The 22305-nt window shown below is 43.7% G+C and overlaps 1 protein-coding gene across 1 annotated transcript in view; it reads left to right on the top strand.

Moving 5' to 3' along the window:
• The window catches only part of LOC146975624 (NLR family CARD domain-containing protein 3-like), a 64990-nt gene extending 45950 nt beyond the window's left edge, over window positions 1–19040 (top strand). Inside the window, exons 3-8 of the mRNA XM_085794852.1 lie at window positions 13652–13880; window positions 14034–15834; window positions 16094–16267; window positions 16353–16526; window positions 18264–18310; window positions 18447–19040. Coding sequence (XP_085650978.1) covers window positions 13652–13880; window positions 14034–15834; window positions 16094–16267; window positions 16353–16526; window positions 18264–18310; window positions 18447–19027 — 3006 coding nt within the window. The 3' untranslated portion in view covers window positions 19028–19040. The remainder of the gene's footprint in view (window positions 1–13651; window positions 13881–14033; window positions 15835–16093; window positions 16268–16352; window positions 16527–18263; window positions 18311–18446) is intronic.
• The last annotated feature ends 3265 nt before the right edge of the window (window positions 19041–22305 follow it).

Raw genomic sequence — 22305 nt, 5'->3', positions numbered from 1 at the left:
GACACTACGGCAGCAACCGGGACAGAGCGGGATTCGAACCGCCAACCGATCATTGGACGACCCGCTCTACCACCTGAGCCACTACCGATATTTATCAGAATATTAAAGGAAGGGCAAGGGGAGCAGGCCAGCTTAATGGGAGGACTGGATGACAGACTGGTTCATGAGCAGGGAGGGCAGGCCGGTTCAGAAGCAGAGGAAAGGAGGTGATGCAGGCGGTGGTTGGTGCAGAGGGATGGAGCTCTGGAGAGATCTGTGGAAACACAGATGGAGTGAAATACACCAAGGCCAAATGACAAAGTACAACAGTGATAGTTCAAAAATGTGCATGAGGAGAGGAGAAGGGGAAGTGTCATGCACAGAAGTCAAAAGGAGAAACTTGACCATGATTTATTTATTTATTTATTATTTATTAACCTTTATTTATACAGGTAAAATCTCATTGAAACCCAGGATCTCATTTACAAGAGAGACCTGTTCCGGGTATAGGCAGCAGCAAAACACAAAGTTACAGACTAACTGAACATACTGTACAGGAGACACAACACAGAACACAAACATTGAAGTAGTTAGTGCAAACTACAAAGTGCAAAGAAGAATAAGACTTAAGTACATGTGCAGACTCCCACAGACTGTCTCATCAGACTTTTCAGCTGGTACTCACTCGTTGCCAGGAACTTGCCAATTCTCTTCGCGACCGGGGCCGGTGTTGGGTCTTTTCCTCGTGGTGACTAACTGTGAGCGCTGTGGTAGCCTCTTGAATGCAGCTTGTGACATTACAGTGATGTCTGACCCTGTGTTTATTTTAAATTCCTCAGTGCAGCCATTGACAAGTAAGTCCACAAGCTGCTTCTGAATCAGGCTGAACCATTATGTCTGACACAGTTTCAGCTACTGCTCTCAGGCATTGTGTTTGCAGGGTGTTACAGCCACCTTTTTCCACATATCCGTCTGTCAAGCTGCCTCAAAATGCCTAATTTTGTTGCACCTTCTGCAACCTGGACAGGAATGTGTTTTACCATGTTGTCCGTTACAGCAGGAACAGGTAGGATGCTGTTTTGTGACTGTGTTCCTGCTTTCCTTCTGCCATTGTCCATCATCACTGCTTTTTACGGCTCTGCCGCCTCCCCTGTCTCATGGCGTCCACTACACACTCTGAGCGTTTTATTTGTTCACTCTGGTTCATATTTAAATGGCCCTTTCAAGGGAGAGTTGTTGCTCAAGTTGTAACTTGTGAAACATTATTGATATCAGATATGCCAATAACAATTCTGACTCTGTGTTTAGTCCGTACAAACTCACAGTACTGTGCCAGCTCATATAAGCTCCTCACAAAAGCCTCAACTGACTCTCCGGGCTTTTACACTCATGGTCACAACATGGTCAGGAAACTCTCACCGTGTCATAGTCCAACTCTGGCCTGCCTCTCTGGTCTCCATCTCTGCATCATCATCTCACCATGGCGTAGAGGAGCGTGTTGACTTGATTCGAACTTCCCCGCATTCTTTATCCAACTGTGACGCCACCTGAAAGTGGTTGAAGCGCCGGTGCCACATTGGCCATTCAAGTCAAAATATTCTGGAGGTCCCAGCTTCACTATTCCTTACTTTGTGAGCATGAAGTGGGCCGCTTCTGACATCATGTCATCCACATAAGTTTAAAAGGAGGAGCATGACAGTGTTTTACTGCAGAATGAGCTGCTAAACTCACATTATTTAGCTACAGTGTAAATTCATACTGCTAAGAATAACCATACTAATGACATCATTTAGCCGTGACCATGGCAACCTGTAGTTAGCTACTTGTCACAAAAGGAAGAAAGGGAAAAAGAGGGGAACAGGGGCTATTACATGTGTAACGGAGTAGATGTGTCCATATTAAATTATGGCAAAACAGTCGCAACACCGCCACCTACTGACATATCGGGGGGGCATGGGAACTACTCAGAAAGTAGACATTTCTTTTATTTTTTTCGAATCATAACAACACTTGTGTACATCCCACCCAATGGCAACTGCTTAAGTTCCATCTGAAGTTCTCCATGAAGTTGTTGCTAGGATACAGACTAAACATCCTGAGGCACTGAGCACTGAAGAGGGAGGAGGCAATTCTGGATGGCCTGGATCATCCACTTCATGGCACCTTGACTGACCAGAAAAGCAGCGGTGGTGGACGGCTCCTCTCTCCTTGCTGCAAGATGGAGGAATATAGTAGTGGGGCAGATAAGCAAAATGATTTGGCCCCTCCACCAATGATCCTGATCCACCCAGCTGCCCCTTCACCATCGATCCTGCTCCATCCAGCGGTCCTGCTCCACCTGGCGGCCCTGCTCCATCTTTCTTTCTTTCTTTTTTGCAGAGATGGGACCAAGTCACACATGTGCAAGTCTCAAGTAAGTCTCAAGTCTTAACCTTCAAGTCTCAAGTAAGTCCCAAGTCATTTTTCTTTGGGCAAGTCAAGTCAAGTCACAGGTTATGTCAAGTCAAGTCCAAGTCAAGTCACCTTATTATTGCAATTTCACCCACAGAATCTGATCTAAATAAAGTGAAGACAATATATTAGAATAGAAAATCTATTATGTCTTATGTCTTATCATGTCTTAATGCATTAATGACTGCGTTTATATGCACTTCAGTACCCCGGTTTTAATCAGGTTTTTTAAGTACCCCGTATTTTGATCAAATTCGGGGTATGGCGTTTACATGAACTTAGAGAAACCTGGTTATTCAGTATCCTTGTATACATGATAAATACAGTATCCCGGTTTCTGATTACTGCGTCTTACGTGCGTATGTGTGTTTCATTCATGTTTATTGTTTACAACAGGAAGCGCAACTACTAGGAAATATGTAGGTCAGAAAATTTACAAATTAAAAATGCTGCCATGTTATATAACTTAATAAAAGAAAAGAAAATGTAATGTAGACTGATCGGTTTATTGTAAAACATGCATTTATTGATGTAAAAGTGGTGATTTCTACACACGTTAGGCGACAGAGCCTCCAGGCAGCACTGCTCCTCCAATACATGCAGTTTCACTTTTCATTCAAACAACAAACTAAGGCAACTGCCACAATTATTAGATTTCATCAATGAAACCAGCATTTATCTCCTAAAAAGAATATAACCAGCCGACAGCAAACATCCAAAAACCTACGGGTAAGTTAATCAGGGAGGTGACAGAGTAGTCTGGCCGGCGAGCACGTAAGGAGACGGGACTGCTGTCTCTGTGATGTCCCGGGTCACAGCACACACACGGGGAGCTTCACTCCTCCGAAAAACGTCGTAGCAAACTTGTAAACAGCCGTCATTTGGATAAACCGACCGCACATTGGGGATCTAAACAGTTACTTTCTCGCATGAAAAAGACAAACAAAAAAACCTAATAGTCTCCTCGTCGCTCCAGAATGCGCTCTTGTTGTCGCCGCCATTTTGTACGTAACGTATCTATGGTAACGGTTACGTCAGCTGGCTGAGCAGCTGAGTTCTCCGGGCAGCAAAATCGGGTTTCTCAAAATCGGGATATGAGCTTATCCCGATTTCTGGAATCGGGAAATGGTGTTTACATGCGCAAACACAAAATCAGGGTACTTAAAAAACCCGATTGAAATCAGGGTACTGAAGTGCATGTAAACGCAGTCAATGAGCCTCTTCATAGAATAGAGTAGAATAGAGAATAGAGAATACTTTATTCATCCCTAGGAGGGAAATTCAAATTAGTCCAGTCTCACACGACAATGACAAAAAAAAAAAAAAAAGAAGAAGCAGAAAGAAAGATGGAGCAGGACCTCTGGATGGAGCAAGGCCGCCAGGTGGAGCAGGGCCACTGGATGGAGCAAGAACCGCTGGATGGAGCAGGACCTCTAGATGGAGCAGGGCCGCCAGGTGGAGCAGGAACCGCCAGGTGGAGCAGGGCCACCGGATGCAGCAGGACCGCTGGGTGGATCAGGATCATTGGTGGAGGGGCCAAATGTTTTTTGCTTATCTGCCCATTCCTCCATCTTGCAGCAAGGAGAGAGGAGCCATCCACCACCGCTGCTTTCCTGGTCAGTCAAGGTGCCATGAAGTGGATGATCCAGGCCGTCCAGAATTGCCTCCTCCTTCTTCAGTGCTCTGGTGCGTCAGGATGTTTAGTCTGTATCCTAGCAACAACTTCAGATGGAACTTAAGCAGTTGCCATTGGGTGGGATGTACACAAGTGTTGTTATGATTCGAAAAAAATAAAAGAAATGTCTACTTTCTGAGTCTTCACCAATATCTCCAGCTCTTCATCACTCTTGTTGGGCAGAGAGTTGATATTTCCAAAGATGACTGACCTCAGAAAGGACCGATAGGACATCTCCACCTCCCAGACTTTAACTTTGCACCAGCAGCAGCATGACAACCACAAAAGCACCTCTTCATCTCATCTGGGACAGGATGGTGTCCTCCAGATCTGTCCATTTTCAATGAAAGAAGCTCATCTCTGAAGAATCTCTTCTCCCCACAGAAGCATCCATCAGTAGATAACAAAAAACACAACAAAAATAGAGCAAATGTTGAGTAAAAACTCAAAAACTCAGAGCTACCAGACTTTGCTGCTCCCAGTTGAAGCGCATGTTCCGGTTCTGTCAGCAAAATACCTGATCTGATCACAAAAGGTCAACTCCAACTACATCAATAGAATAGAACAGAAAATCTATTATATTCTATGACAACACCATTCTCAGCCTGCACTCATAAAGAGTAGTTTTAGATATTAATTTGATATTTTATATTCAAAAGTCAAAGAATGTGGAACATTGAAACCAGAGGTTGCGCTAGACTTTTTCGTCGCCGGTCATTTTGACTGACGGTGTCATAAAAATTCCGTCATAATCTATTTTTACCGGTCACTTTAATTTTTTTTAAATGATAATAATGCCATATAGCATTCAATTTTAATTCATGTTTAATTCATATCAAGTCCAAACAAATTGAACAGAGAATGCTCCGGAGCAGAGTCTGCGTCAGAGCACATCTAACTGTGGGGTCAGTCAGTGAATGCGGGGGTCACTTTCTGCCACTCAACATCTAAATACAACGTAAATACGTGATGATGACATCAGTTTTCTGTCAACAATCAACATGCTAACCTATGTGTTATACCAAAACATCCAAAGGAGCACGTTTTCACATAGGCACCGCATAGTGCACCGGCGTTAGCTCTCTCTCTCTCTCTCTCTCTCTCTGTGCCTCTCATCTCTCTTTTACGCACACACGCACGCAGCCACTGCGCATCACTGAAACAACTGAAGCTATAGACCACACAGCCAGATGCAGCACAAATTCAGACAGGACAAAACCCACTCAGCTTTAAACGTCATAAACAATGCCACGGCGGGCAGAATACATTAAAAGAAGGCATAACGTTACCTTTAGAAGAGTTGTGCGCGGCGAGTGTGTCCTACCCCCACCGCTCTACCTGTACCGAGACACACCGCTGTGTAACTTAACAACAGCTGACTACTGTCGGTCCCTCGGACACTGCAGCTGAATCTCGCCCGTTAAATCATTATCGACCGTCATATTTGCACTGACACGACTCCCAGTCAACATTTAATCCACTTGAAGGAGTTTGAATACTGCGGGGAAGCTTTCTGTCTTCTTCTCTGTTGTTGGTGTTTATGTGTGGCAGCGCTACAGCGCCACACACGCTCCACACAGGCCTAGAGGAGGTACTACAGCGTTCTACTGAGCGCACCAGCCAGCTGTGAGTTTTTTTTTTATTTTTAATCTAATTCTCACCGTAGTGACTTTGTGACATTGTATATGTTTTATATCTTTATCCACCGCTCCATTTATTGATTATCCGCCAGCTTCATTGTAAACAAATGCACATGGCCAGACAGCCATGGCTGTGAATTGCAATCTGTCAAAATGACGGATGGCCTCAAAATCTTTCCATCACCGTTTTAAAAAAACGGTCAATGACGGAAAATATCCGGTTAACGCGACCCCTGATTGAAACATTCCTGGATGCTATGAGTGACAGGCAAACAGCCAACCAGCTAACAGCTGTTTAGTCACTGCAGATTCTGCAGCAGTGAAAACGTGAGGCTGAAGGAGAGGAGACTTTAAAAAAAAGGGGAAAAAAAGGACACGTTAGCTCCTCGCTATGGTAACGCTGGTAACAGGTGACTGTTACCATATGTCTATTGGTTACTGTGAGTCTGGCCCGTCTCTGAACAGCTGCGGCGACACGGCGTTAATGAAGCAGCGGCCGCTCACCGTCACTGAAACTCCGGATGACATCTCTGAAATAAAACACTGAGCTGCGAGCGTCATAGCACGCTATGGATGTATTATATTATAATAGATCCATGTAGCACGCCCGCTGCAGCGACCCTGATGGCCCCTTTGCTCCGTGCCAGAGCGATATCTATCGCTCTGCTCCGTGCCAAACCCCCCTCTCACTCTCTCCCCCCTCCCTCTCTCTCCAGTGGTCCTTTCAAAATAAATTGCATAAGAAGTCCGGGGGAAAAAGAAAAAAAACACCGACTGAGCTGGTGCCGTGCTGATGAGAAATTCAGCGGTGGCGGCTGGTCATTCAAGTCATTCAAGTCATCGTGTCTCAAGTCAAGTCAAGTGCCAAGTCTTTAACCTCCAAATCCGAGTCAAGTCGCAAGTCTTTTATTTTTTGTCAAGTCAAGTCAAGTCGTCAAAATAGCGACTCGAGTCGACTCGAGTCCAAGTCACAGTGACTCGAGTCCCCATCTCTGCTTTTTTGTGTCATTGTCGTGTGAGCTACTGGACTAATTTGAATTTCCCTCCTAGGGATGAATAAAGTATTCTTTACTCTACACAGAGGAGAGAGGATCTATGTTAAGACGTGCTCTCGCATGGTCCGAGACAATTATTGATTTTCTGGAGTGTTTCATATTATTATTAAATCTTTATTTCAGACCCAAGGGGATTGCTTGCATACAAACATGTTCTAAAATGGTTCCACAGTCTGGACGAAAATCTTACAGAACTGCGTACAGGATTAACCAACACATTAATAAGTTCATTCTCTGATTCTGACGCCCTACACATAAATCTGTGCATCAGATTGCGCAGAACAGCAGAGCAGGTGGGTACCCCGACACTAACAAACATATGGCTTGCACTGGAGCTTCTTGGGGCTCTCAACAGTAACCTCATGCTGTCATTATAAGCTACCGTGAGCTTTCTTATACTACCTTGTTTGTAGCGGCACCACAGGTGGGCTGTGTACAAAGGTGTGCAATATGCTTTAAACAATGCAATTTTTACAGATACCAAGCACATGCTAAACTTACGACACAGCATGTTTGCTTGTGCATAGAGCTTACGATGCTGCCTGTGCATATCTTTATCATCAGACAAGTCATTAACAATAATATGCCCCAAATACTTGATCTCGCTGCACACACAGTACCAGACAGATGGAAGTCAGGGAAGGTTGACTGTCTGTCTTCTCTGCTTCTAATAATCATAACTTTACTCTTACCAGCATTGTACTTTGTGTCAAAGTCAGCACCATACTGTGTGCATGTTCTCAATAGCTGTTGAAGACCAGCACTGTAAGGGCTGAAGATGACCAAGTCGTCTGCATACATAAAGTGATTAATTAGTAGATCACCAACTCTACAACCTGTACCACATGTATTCAACATCAGAGACAAATCATTCATGTACACATTAAAAAGAAAGGGAGACAGGATTCCGCCCTGGCGGACACCATTGGTCACATGGAAGGGATCATATGTTACTTTCCCCCATCTCACTCGCATTGTCTGATGCGAGTACCAGTAGACCAGGATTCTAATTAAAAAAACAGGGACCCCATTTTTAGACAATTTCAAAAATAATTTCACATGATTAACACGGTCGAATGCTTTAGAAGCATCGATGAAGCACAAGAACATGGTAGAATTATGACTATTGAGCCAGTCCTAACTAAAAGCTCTGTTATAGAGGAAGGTTTTTTGCCTGGACTTAAAGTTGGAGAGAGTGTCTGTCTCTCTGACCCATAGAGAGAGCTGGTTCCACAGTAGAGGAGCCCAGTAGCTGAAGGCTCTACCTCCCAGTCTGTTTTTAGAGACACTGGGAGTCACTAACAGACTTATTGGGAGTGAAGTGCTCTAGTAGGACAATAAGGAAAGATGAGATCTTTCAGATAAGATGGAGCTTTGTCATTAAGAGAGATTCAGAGCTGATTTGTTAAACATTTAACCGTCCACAGCAGGATTCCTCGCTTGTTTAGTGTATCAATTAAGAGAGACGCAGAGAGAGAAATGGAGCAAAGAGCAGAAGAACAGGTTAATTATTCCAGGTAAGGTGACAGTGTCATGTGCAACAGGTTTCAAAGTTTAACTTTGAACCAACAGTTGTGTCGCAGCTTCCTTTTCTCCTGTGAAGGTAACGTGAACAGTTTTAATGTTTTGCTCATTAACACCTGTCATTACCTGACTTTTTTCTTCTTCAGCTTATCGTTGTTGTTGTTGTTTTTGTGTTATTATAATGTTACTGGACCTGAGTCAGAGCTATAACTGTAAAGTCTGGACCTAAAGAACCGTGTCCGCCATTAAACGCAGCCTGAGCTCATTCGGACAGCTGCTGGAGGACAGCTGTGACTTTGTCTGTGATGAGTGGTCTGTCATTAGATTTACACTACAGAACTGATTAATACTGGCTGTTACTGATCAATGTTGAATGTTGCTGACTATCACTGATCAAAACCAAACACTTAATGTTATTTATCAGTGTTTTCCTGAGATTTTGTCAATTATTGATTTACCAATGTTGGATCAATGTTCAGCATCAGATTCTTCAAAGTAACTGAGTACAGTTGTGAGGTATTGGATCAAAATGATCAATATTGTGTTGAAGAATCATTTATAGCAGCAACAGTTGTTCAATCTGAATAACTGTTGCTCAATCAAAAAAAAAAAGAGAAATCAATATTTTTCAAACTGAAATGTTCAGCCACAAAAAACTGGACATTTCCTTGTTTTTTCTGTTTGATTTGACTGTAAACTGAATATTTTTGTCTCTTTGATTGTTGCTGTGACAAAACGAGACATTTAAAGACGTGGCCTCAGACTGAGAGGAACTTGAACGCATCTGTCTGTATTTTTCTGACATTTGATGGAGCAAACAATGAATGGCTCAACAGCAGAGACAAGTGTCAGTGACAGCTGCAGGGTCTTTTTCTGTTTGAATTTCCAGTGCGAGAGAAATGACTGAATGTTGTGATAGTGGAGCTGTGAGGTGAAATAAGTTGAGGCCCAGTTGTTGTGTGTGTAATAATCAGCTGTAGCTTATTTGATCCAGTGGTTTTCTACAGGTACGCTGTCCACACAGAGACTGTGTCACATCAACTCAGTGGATCTCAGTCCTTGTGTGTGTCAGTGGATGGAAACAGTCGTCCATGGATCATGTTGCTGGGCTGCTCTTCACTTCACTGCAGCTTCATGACGCCATCTAGTGGACTGATAGTAGAAGTACAGCAGCTGATGGCAGCTTCCTCTTCCTCACTGCTGTGTGACTGCATTCAACTGACACTGATATGAAGCCGAGAAGAAGAGCCAATCAGTGGAGGAGCAGCTGGAGACATGATGGACATGTGAGCTGGTGTGCAGATGAATGATGTGTGTTTCCTCTGCAGGTGAAGCTACAAAGTGTGTGTGAGCTGATGTGGATGTGACCTCAGCAGCATGGATCAGTGTGAGGACAGAGAGGACGGAGCCCCTCCCTTTAAAACCACTCTGTGTGGGGGACGTCAGAGCCAGACCAGAGGTCAAAGGTCAGATGGGGATTTCTTTTTTTTTTTTTTAAGTATATTTTTCGGCTTTTTGCCTTTATTTGATAGTGATGACAGTAGAGATAGACAGGAAATGGGGAGGCAGAGAGAGGGGGAATGACACGCAGGAAAGGTCTGCCCGACGCGGGATTCAAACCGGGGACGCCTGCGGCGAGGACTGTAGCCTCTACATGGGGCGGCCGCTCTACCCACTGCGCCACGCACCGCCCCAGATGGGGATTTCTAACTGTCCATGACTCGGATCACTGCTCCATCATTGTTCACACTTTTTGTTGTGTGTTGTGTTCAAGGCCAAAGCAGGAGCACAAGCCACAGTATGCTGGACCTCGACCTCGAGCCGAATGTGTGTCCATGAGGAGAGCCGTGTCTCTCGGTGATCTTCTATTTGACTACAGTAAATCTATGATTGAAAGGTCAGAATTTAATACAGTCAGAAAGACTTGTCTCTGTAAAAGTCAGTTGCCGTGCTGTATTGATTAAAAGATTGAAGATATTTTTCATCAGTTTTTCTCCAACATGCACATTTATCAGTTGTGTTGTTTCAGGTTCCAGCAGCAGAGACCAGACTCTCCTAAACCCAGCTGTCTGTCTTTAAAGAACGACGACTCATTGGACAGGTTGATTGAGTTAAAAGGACATGGATCAGCAAAGCAGATGTAAGACAAAACTAAACTTCAAAGCTTTTGAATTTCAATTGAATGTTCGTCCTGTGGAGTCAAATTGTATTGCTTCTCATTAAAAACTAAGTTGTAACTCAGGCATACGTTCAGTGAATGACTGACAGCATCGGGTCCGTGTACGTTTCGTTAGTTTGATTTTTCCTTTAAACCAAACTGTCAGAAAACGAAAGTCAGCTGGTAATTTGGTTTTCCGTTTCAAACCAAAAAACCAAAAACCAAAATTCAGGCTGGTTTTTTGTTTTTTTGTTTTTTGTTTTTAAAGCAAAAAAACGAGGAAAACAAAATCAAATTACGGTCAAATTTTGATTGCCTTTTCGTTTTTGATCTTAAACAACACATTAACGCCGATGACAGACCGGAAGTGTCAGAACTTCAAAATAAAATCCCAGTGAATTGCGTTATAGCCACAGACTGTTGATGAATGGCCTATAAAATCTTTTTTTTTTCTTTGTAAATGTTGTGTTTTGAGCACATGGATACATTTTCACAGCTGTGTTTATTTTTACACATGAGTGACAAGCTGATCGTTAATTAGTTCATCTTCCTCATGTACTGCTCTCCTCGCTGCGCTGGGTCTCTGTCTCGTTGCGCTGCAGCGCTTCGCTTCCATTCAGTCAGATTTTCACAACGTGTTCTGCGGCCCGTCTCTGGTCCCAACCGGGCTCCGGACAGGCTGTCCCTCTCTGAAGCAGAGGGTGAGGTGGTCAGCTTCACTCCTGCATTAACGCCGATGACAGCCTGGAAGTGTCTGAACTTCAAAATAAAAGCCCAGTGAATTGAGTTATAGCCACTGTACTGTAGCCTATATAAATAGCCTATGAAATCTTTTTTTTCTTTGTAAATGTTGTGTTTTGAGCATACGGATACATTTTCACAACTGTGTTTATTTTTACACATTAGCGGCCAAGATCATTAGTTCATCTTCCTCACGTGCCTCGGTCTGTACGTTGCGCACGCTGCAGCGCTTCGCTCCCAGGTCAATCAGAGCATTTTCACAGCGTGATGAGGTCAGCTTCACTCCAGTCAGTCTTCACAGACAGTCCACTAAGAGCTTCTGAACATTTCCTCCTCAGTTTGTCCCAGGCGGCGGCAGATAGTTTTTAATTTATTTTTTTATATATATATGGCTTGAACGCCATTATATGAGACCAGGCTATTAATTGAATACTGACTGATTGTTTTGTTATTTGAGGAATATAGCTATATTACGATCTGCTGCAGTAACGTTCGCCACCTTGTGGAATAATGCTGCATGGGGCTGGGTCATAGACTAGCTCTTCTCAGAGACTCAACCCGACCCTGAGGTCTCCAACCCCGGGCATATTTGGCAGGTGGCAGCGGCCCCTTTATGGTTCTTTTCTACTCTTTTCAGTCACATGAGATCCAGTCCCAGACCTCGGCTACAGTCCGGGATTTCATCAGGCTCCCTTCCCGGCACAGGGCACTCTAATTGGCAGCTTAGATGAGGGGAATCACCGTGCGTAATGGTCGCGCGTAATGACAGCTCCTCGCCGGTGAAACACAATAAACTGCGCTACTTCTTGCATGTTTGTCTCATGGCACGGTGGAGCCTACACAGAGGTACACAAACAGGTGGATCAGGCTGCAAAGAAGTCCGCTGTGAAAATGATCTGACTGAATGGAAGCAAAGCAAAGCGCTACAGCGCAGCGGAGACAGAGACCCAGCGCAGCGAGGAGAACAGTACATGAGGAAGATGAGTTAACGATCAGCTTGTGTGAAAAAATAAACACAGCTGTGAAAATGTATCCATGTGCTCAAAACACAACATTTACAAAGAAAAAAAAGATTTTATAGGCCATTCATCTACAGTCTGTGGCTATAACACGAGTCACTGGGCTTTTATTTTGAAGTTCAGTCATTTCCGGTTTAAGATCAAAAACAAAAAGACAATCAAAATTTGACCGTAATTTGATTTTGGTTTCCTCGGTTTTTTTGTTTTAAAACCAAAAACCAAAAAACCAAAAAACCAGCCTGAATTTTGTTTTGTTTGAAACGGAAAACCAAATTACCAGCTTCCTTTGTTTTCTGATAGTTTGGTTTAAAGGAAAAATCAAACTAACGAACGTACATGGACCAGCATCCCATGCATTTTTTTTTCTGTTATGGCAGCCACTGCTGACGCTACTAAATATAACAGCTACTTTTTGTTCACATCCTGCAGCAGTGACTCCACTTCAGCACTACAGTTCTTTTTATGTTTGGAGTCCGATGCTCTCTGGCATTCTTAATTTAAAAACACGTTAATGAATCTGACGTAGAGTTTGCATGTTCTCCCTGTGCATGTGTGGGTTCTCTCCAGCTTCCTCCCACAGACCAAAGACATGCAGGTTAACTGGTGTCTCTAAATTGCCTATAGGTGTGAATGTCTGTCTGTATATGTTGGCCCTGTGATAGACTGATGACGGGTGAACCCTGCCTCCTGCCCAAAGTCAGCTGAGAATGGCTCAAGACCCTAGTGAGGATGAGCTGAATGAATGAACTTAAAGAGATATTGTTGAATAAGATCCATTATTACATAATGTAGGAAAAGGAAGTCATTCACATTTATACGTTTGCAGAGAATTCTTTTAAAACTTAAAACTGTTTAACATGAGTTGTGTTGTTGTTTCAGGCTCTGTAAGCAAAGACCAGACTCTCCTGAACCCAGCTGTCTGTCTTTTAAGAGCAATGAGTCAAAGGACTGGTTCGTTGGCTTTGAAGGAGGATGTGGATCAGTTGATCAGATGTAAGCTGTAACTGACAGTCAGAGTCAGGTTACTGTAGAAAAGAACCAGTTTGTACGATGTGCTGTTGGACCAGGTCCAAAATCAAAGTGTCAGTTGTGAACGTCCTCAGGGGACATATAAAGTCCATCTTGTATTATCGTTGTCCTGATGTTGACTTGACACTGATTCCTCCACAGAGTGGACCAGGAGAGCTCAGAGGTTCCCAGTGGTCAGTCTGCCCTGCAGCATCAAACACACCTGGACTCCATATTTATGGTGAGGACATGTCCAACACCTGCTGTTACATCTGTTGTGTTCACAATCGTCTCCATGCTGCACTTTGACACCAGTGGATTGTTAGTATGTCCAACATGGATTTGATGTTTGGCTCCATGGTTTTAGTTTGATGCCGTCACTCATAGAGTTTCTGTTCCAGCTGCTGGAGGAGAACATGGTCACTTTTGTCAAGAACGAGCTGAAGAAGATCCACAAGGCTCTGAGTCCAGATTACCCAGAATGCTCAGGGAGTCAGAGGGAGGATGAGGAGGTGATGGACGGTGAGGATGAAGAGCAGAGAAGGAGCAGCAGAGAGGCATTAGTGAAGATCACAGTGAACTTCCTGAGGAGGATGAAGCAGGAGGAGCTGGCTGATTGTCTGCAACACAGTAAGAGGATTTCTCTAAAGATTCAACATGACGGACAAATGAGACGTTCACTGACATCAACACACGGAGGGAATCATGTTCATATAGTCATTCTTTAGAGGAATTAAAATGTTAGATTTTCTTATTGATCTGATTTCTTGTGTTCTCATTCAGAATATTTTGCTCCAGTTTGTCGACGTAAACTCAAATCTTCCCTGAAGAAGCAGTTCCAGTGTGTGTTTGAGGGGATCTCTAAAGCAGGAAACCCAACTCTTCTGAACCAGATCTACACAGAGCTCTACATCACAGAGGGAGGGACTGGAGAGGTCAATGATGAACATGAGGTCAGACAGATTGAAACAGCATCCAGGAGACAAGACAGACCAGAATCAACCATCAGACAAGAAGACATCTTTAAAGCCCCACCTGGAAGAGACCGACCGATCAGAACAGTGATGACAAAGGGAGTGGCTGGCATTGGGAAAACAGTCTTAACACAGAAGTTCACTCTGGACTGGGCTGAAGACAAAGACAACCAGGACATACACTTCACATTTCCCTTCACCTTCAGAGAGCTGAATGTGCTGAAAGAGAAAAAGCTAAGCTTGGTGGAACTTGTTCATCACTTCTTCTCTGAAACCAAAGAAGCAGGAATCTGCAGGTTTGATCAGTTCCAGGTCGTCTTCATCTTTGACGGTCTGGACGAGTGTCGACTTCCTCTGGACTTCCACAACACTGAGATCCTGACTGATGTGACAGAGTCCACCTCAGTCAACGTGCTGCTGACTAACCTCATCAGGGGGAAACTGCTTCCCTCTGCTCGCCTCTGGATAACCACACGACCTGCAGCAGCCAATCAGATCCCTCCTCAGTGTGTTGACATGGTGACAGAGGTCAGAGGGTTCATTGACCCACAGAAGGAGGAGTACTTCAGGAAGAGGTTCAGAGATGAGGAGCAGGCCAGAAAGATCATCTCCCACATCAAGAAATCACGAAGCCTCCACATCATGTGCCACATCCCAGTCTTCTGCTGGATCACTGCTACAGTTCTGGGGGAGCTGTTGAAGACCAGAGAGGAAGGAGAGCTGCCCAAGACCCTGACTGAGATGTACATCCACTTCCTGGTGGTTCATCTAAAACTGAAGAAGGTCAAGTATGATAGAGGAGCTGAGACAGATCCACACTGGAGTCGAAAGAACAGTAAGATGGTTAAATCTCTGGGAAAACTGGCTTTTGAGCAGCTGCAGAAAGGAAACCTGATCTTCTATGAATCAGACCTGACAGAGTGTGGCATCGATATCAGAACAGCCTCAGTGTACTCAGGAGTGTTCACACAGATCTTTAAAGAGGAGAGAGGCCTGTACCAGGACAAGGTGTTCTGCTTCGTCCATCTGAGTGTTCAGGAGTTTCTGGCTGCTCTTCATGTTCATCTGACCTTCATCAAATCTGGACTCAACCTGATGTCACAACAACAAACAACCTCCAAGACGACTGAAACAACAGAAGTAAAATCTGCTGAGACAAACTTCTACCAGAGTGCTGTGAACGAGGCCTTACAGAGTCCAAATGGTCACCTGGACTTGTTCCTCCGCTTCCTCCTGGGTCTTTCACTGGAGACCAATCAGAATCTCCTACGAGGTCTGATGACTCAGACAGGAAGTGACTCACAGTCCAATCAGAAAACAGTCCAGTACATCAAGAAGAAGATTGAAGAGACTCCCTCTGCAGAGAAAAGCATCAACCTGTTCCACTGTCTGAATGAACTGAATGATCGTTCTCTAGTGGAGGAGATCCAACAGTCCCTGAGATCAGGACGCCTCTCCACAGATAAACTGTCTCCTGCTCAATGGTCGGCTCTGGTCTTCATCTTACTGTCATCAGAAGATCTGGACGAGTTTGACCTGAAGAAATACTCTGCTTCAGAGGAGGCTCTTCTGAGGCTGTTGCCAGTGGTCAAAGCCTCCAACAAAGTACTGTAAGTGTACAGATGGAATTACATAGTTTATATGGATTTATGTAGTGTATATTTTCTTATCCTTGTGTAATATTACTTTTTTAAACCCTAATTATTTGAATGTCTCTGCTACTGGATATTTGAATTTCCCTTGGAATTCATTAAATATAAGTCTAAGATAGTTGGATTTATTCATCATCATATAATGACACGTCTGTCTTTTCAACAGGTCAGAAAATAAATCAATTTCTTCTTTAATTCCTCATTATCATCTTTTTAGACTGAGCAGCTGTAACCTCTCAGAGAGAAGCTGTGAAGCTCTGTCCTCAGTCCTTAGCTCCCAGTCCTCTAGTCTGAGACACCTGGACCTGAGTAACAATGACCTGCAGGACTCAGGAGTGAAGCTGCTGTCTGGTGGACTGGAGAGTGCACACTGTAGACTGGAGACTCTCAGGTGAGGAGAGCTGTTTATCTAATGACACTTGAACACAGCAGTAGGCGTTGACAGAGGGTTCCTGTGTGTTGTTGTGTTTGTTCAGTCTATCAGGATGTCTGATCACAGAGGAAGGCTGTGCTTCTCTGGCCTCAGCTCTGAGCTCCAACCCCTCCCATCTGAGAGAGCTGGACCTGAGCTACAATCATCCAGGAGCCTCAGGAGTGGAGTTGCTGTCTGCTGGACTGGAGGATCCTGACTGGAGACTGAACTCTCTCAGGTATGGAGAGGCTGCTGCAGCCACACACAGAAAGGACTTTAAGCAACGGCAGATTTTGCGAATGCTACGGCATCCGGAAATAAATCTCTCCTGACGCTGGTGCCATAGGTGTCAAATCCATAGTAGTCATTAAGCAAATTGCTGCGGCTGTCAGATCAAACAGCTGATCGCTCCCCATGTAACAGAGGTGAGAGTAAAACACTCAGTCATGTCAAAATGTCTCTCAAAAGGGCCAGAGAGGAGTTGCTCTATGCTATGACGGCAATTTAATTTCAGAATAAGGATTTTTGCCATTATAGGATGTGAACAGATCTAAGAATTTAGATTTACCATGTCAACTTACCATACTTGACATTTTCAGTGTGTGTTGCTGAAACATGTAAAGTATAGTGTGTCACTATCAATTGGAGAACACGTTTCATTTCAAAAATACAATGAGAACCATTGAATCTACTCATCTGAACCATGCGTTGTAGTGACTACGTGAGATCGCTTGTTTCCCCGTAGTAGATCAGCTGGCTACGGCAGGCAACACCGGCACAACGGCTTCAGTCTTGATCAGCGGAGCTAAGATCTATTTCCGGGTGTCGCAAAATCTGCCGTTGCTTAAAGCAGAAGTAAGCGATCTGGTTGTTTTGGCTAACTTCTTGTCAGCCGATGGAGTTAGCAGCCCCTGCCCTCATCCCTACGTCACCACATTCACGCGCATCCCTTGGCTGCACACAGAGAAGACCGGCCCTTTATGCCGTTCTCTCTCCTCATTGGATAAAGGTTGTAGGATACAAAGAAGTATACAAGAAGTTTTCTCCTCGGCTTACAGAGCAGAGTGACTGACAGACCCGTGTTTCGGACCAAACACTCTATATAAGTGATTGCTGTCTGAAGATATAACTATAGACTTATATTAACACAAACATTCCGCTTACTTCTGCTTTAAAGTCCCTACTGTCTGATAGAGGGGGAGGAGCTGGAACATTTTCTATGGCCCTGTTCACACCTGGTATTAACATCAGTCTCATGTGATCAATGCATCAATGATGACATCATATCTGATCACTCAGATCATATCTAGAGGTGGTGTCACTCCACTGACGTCCTCTGTCACAGTCTGACTCGTCCCAACACAGTTTATATGCTGAAGCCAAGATCTGTGAGTGATTCAAACATGAGCTGTGCAGCTTTCATCAGTCACAGTGATGAACTACTGGGATCAGGAGTTTCTCCTCATCATGACTCACTGTGTCATATTCAGGAGAAGAGATCTCAGTGATGAAACCAGCTGTTGGCAGCTGTGCTCTGAGTCTCTCCAGATGTTTTGATCAGACTTCATTTCAGAGTGTATCAGGAAACATTTCAGCTGCAGCTGGTTGAACTGCTCCTGAACCAACAGAGTGTTTGACCTGAACAGTCCCAGAGACTGTAGACACCTGTTGAGTGTGGACACACTAGTAACAAAACAGCAACAAGAATCAAACCATGTCCACTGCTCAGAGACATTCGTCGCCCAGCGTCTCCAACCAAGGAGGAAATAAGAGACAGAAGTCAGGCGACGCCATCAGGTCTCTGTCTGGTCAGATATTGATGATCAATAATCAGCTCAGTCTCTCTGAGTTCATCAAAACATACAAGCCTCCATGTGAACACAGTGATAAAACAGTGTGTGTGTGAGAGCCATGTAATGTCCATGTGTGCATGCTGACAGAGAACGTGCTGCTCTGACCCTCCTCCTCCTTTCAGGGTGGGGCCTGCTGGAGTCCAATTCTTGACACCAGGTCCATGGAGGTGTAAGTGTGTTTTTACTTTGAGCAGCACATTCAACCATCTTCACACTGTCACATCACTGACATCATGAGTCTTCATCAAACTGTCAATAACTGATCCCATGATCAATGACTGCAGCTGTCTTGTTCCCTCCATCAGATTCCTGTCGACTCACAATCAACACAAATACAGTGAACACAAACATCAAACTGTCTGACAACAACAGGAAGGCGACATATGTGAAGGAGGATCAGTCATATCCTGATCATCCAGACAGATTTGACTACTGGCCTCAGCTGCTGTGTTCAACTGGTCTGACTGGTCGCTGTTACTGGGAGGTCAAGTGGAAAGGGAACGTTTATATATCAGTGAGTTACAGAGGAATCAGAAGGAAAGGAGACAGTAGAGACTGTAGGTTTGGAGGGAACAATCAGTCCTGGAGTCTGAGCTGCTCTGATGGTGGTTTCTGGTTCTGGCACAATAACAGAGGGACACCTATCACCTCCTCCTCCTCCTCCTCCTCCTCCTCCTCCTCCTCCTCCTCCTCCTCCTCCTCCTCCTCCTCCTCTGTCTCTCACAGAGTAGCAGTGTATGTGGACTGTCCTGCTGGCTCTCTGTCCTTCTACAGAGTCTCCTCTGCCTCACTGATCCACATCTACACCTTCAACACCACCTTCACTCAACCTCTGTATCCTGGGTTTAGATTTTTACAGTTTGGTTCCTCAGTGTCTCTGTGTTGAGTGAATCAGGGTCTCCTCCTGTCACAGAAACCTTCTCACTGTTGAACAGACAGTTCAGTCTCTACGTTATTATTATTGCTACATGACTGTCTCTATCTCTCTCTCACATTTTTTATATTCATAGATTAAATTAGCGATTTAATGATTCCTGTAAACTTCTTCATCTTCCTTTAAAGACAGAAGCATCAATTATTAGAGGACAAAATAACAAAAAAACAAAACATGACTTTTACTTTGGTAAGATTATGAGTGTGATGACGACTGATCAGAACATGAAACAATTTAGTTTATAATGAACTCAGATTGTGTATTATTTGAAAGGTGACACTGTCTTTGTTTCATCCTTTTTCACTTGATTCATTTATTTGTTTATTCAGTGTCAGTGAAGAGAGAGTTTGATTTAAAAAATAAAACATAAAAAAATAAATAAGTAAAAACCCTCTAATGAATAACTGCAGTGTTTTCTAACAGTGTTGTATCGATCAAAAATTGACAATCTTGGGGCGGTGTTTAGCTCAGTTGGTAGAGCACCCGCCCCATGTGTTGAGGCTATAGTCCTCGCTGCAGGCGGCCCCGGTTCGAGTCCCGCGTCGGACGGCCCTATCCTGCATGTCATTCCCCCCATCTCTGCCTCCCATTTCCTGTCACACTCTCAACTGTCCTATCGAATAAAGGCATGAAAAGCCAAAAAATATACTTAAAAAAAAAAAAAAAAAAAAAATTGACAATCTTAAAGCAGAAGTAAGCGTCCGGTCGTTTTGGCTAATGCTGCATTCCAGGCAGGCTTTTGAAACCGTAAGTTACGGCTTCAAGTCACGACTTATGACTTTGTAGCGTTCCATGCAACCCGTGACTTGTGTTTTTCCGACCTGTTGCCTGTGAAAGTCACTATAACGGCCACGCATAACTTCCGACCCGTGAACTCGTACCAGATCGAACTGGTACGACTTCACAGGTTGGAAAAACATGAGTTACGGGTTGCCTTGAACGGACCATAACTTCTTGTCAGCCGATGGAGTTAGCAGCCCCCGCCCTCGTCATGGATCTATTGGTCCTCGTCCCTATGTCACCACATTCAGGCGCATCCCTTGGCTGCACACACAGAGAGGACCGCCCCTTTATGCCGTTCTCTCTCCTCATTGGATAAAACTTGTAGGATACCAGGAAAGTTTTCTCCTCGGCTTACAGCAGAGCAGAGTGACTGACAGACCCGTGTTTCAGACCAAACACTCTATGTAAGTGATGTTACTTCTGCTTTAACTACTAACAATATTTTTCTCTGGTGGATCAAACCAATGACAGGACTTCATCTCTTCACGAGACAGTTTGTAGTTCACCTGCTAAAAATAAAGTCAGAACTTCCCATTCAGGTGTTTATGAATAGAAATGTAGCTTTTAGAATATGCAATAAGTCTTTAAACTCAGGTTTAAATCAGCATCTTTCCACCAGATGGAGCCAAACAAACAGCAGCAGGACAGAGGGAGGTGTGGTTGGTTAATGTCATAAAAGTCCAACATTAACTGGTTTGAAAACTCCCAAACTTATTTTATTTATCATCACAGATCAACATCAGTCAGGAGGATCAGTGACATCACATCCAGCTGCTCCAGATGTTTGTCACCATAAATAAACGACTTCAGCTCAGACACATAAATCTGTTGGATTCACATGAACTGAACTGAAGTGTGACACGTTCACCTGCAGCTCAACGCTCACCTGTTCAGACTGGACTCTTTGTTTGTTGTTACAACCTGCAGGTGTGTGTGTAAATAAATGTGTAGATTTCTATGAATGAGTGTGTTTTCTGAGTTTAAATATTTCATCATGATAACAGTGTTTCTTAATGTGACTAAATCATATGAGTTATCAGTTTATTCCTGATAAACATTGTTCATGATAACTCTGTTTGACACACACAGATGTGACTTCCTCTAACTTAAACTCTGTGCATGTGGAGCCGTTTCCTCTTCAGCTGCAGCCGTCGTGTGTTTTATGACTTTGTGATAAAAGTTTCCACCTTGAAACCTGCAGGTCTGAGGTTTCAGGTCTCAGACTAATGAGGATCCACTTCACCCAGACACGTCGCACATTCCTGCAGCGTTACCTCAGCCACCCTCTGATCCATGTGGATTTAGGCTGGCAGAGGTTTAATAAAACAGGGAGCCATAAGAAAACTACTGTACTAAACACAACCAGATTTCTTGGACATGACATGTTTTGATTTCAGGTCACATGGCCTCTGAGACGCTGAGACGACGTCCATGATTTTCTCTTCTATGGCACCTGAGTCCTGAAACAGAAAGATAACAGGGATTAAAACATTTGATGGTTTTGATCTAATGAAGTTTAGTTTGAATCCTCTGATCTGAGTCTATCTGAGTCGTCTCAGTGATAGGAACCACTATTCAGACTTTTTTGGTGCAGGTGAACCACAAACTGTCTGATCTCATGTAGAAATTATGTAAATAATGTTAATGCTTTTAAAAAATCTCATTTCTACATTTTTGATACACACAACACTGTTAGAAAACACTGTGCTATTATCTATTAAATCATCTTCTTTCCACCAGATGGCACCAGACAAACAGACACAAATTATCCGTATTGTCAATTATTCCGACTTACTAAAAAGTGACTGAAATGAAACTTTACATAACTGTGATCTGGCGAATATCAGTACATTTTGCTATGAAGCTAGCATTAGCATCACTGTTGACAGGTCGATAGCCTACATTAAAACACTTTGTTGTAAATAAATTGACCAAAATACATTCTAAATCCAATAAAATAAATCAAAACACACAATACCTTGTTCCCATCACAGCAAGGATCTTTACTGTTGACTCAAATCTGATGTGCCCTTTCTCTGAAGCCCGCAAACTTCAAAATAGGAGGTCCGTACCACTACGGAAAATAATCATGAAAAAAACCTCCGTGATCAGGTTTCAAGATACTTTGTCCCCACCAAACCTGCTCCTGTTTGTTTATAACCCTTTGAATCTCGATCTAAAAACTGCAACTGATCACGTTTGTAATGGATCTTAGAGTGGCCCTGATGGCTCATAACAGTTTACCTTCAGAAAAGATGCACATAACCAAAAGTGGACAAAACGCAGGTCAAATGCATGACGCATGACAAATGCTGGATTTACAACAGCTTTGTAACATTAAACGGGCCACAACGGGATTCCTCACGCGTTTAGTTTATCAGTTAAGAGAGATACAGAGAGAAAAATGGAGCAAAGAGCAGCGGAGCAGGTTAATCAAGTTAAACAGC

The sequence above is a fragment of the Trachurus japonicus genome, chromosome 13 (genome assembly GCF_045865225.1).
Source record: "Trachurus japonicus isolate A0001 chromosome 13, Traja_1.0".
Taxonomy (NCBI): Eukaryota; Metazoa; Chordata; class Actinopteri; order Carangiformes; family Carangidae; genus Trachurus; species Trachurus japonicus.
Note: the sequence above shows the minus strand (reverse complement) of the source record. Positions and strands in the feature narration are given on the sequence as shown.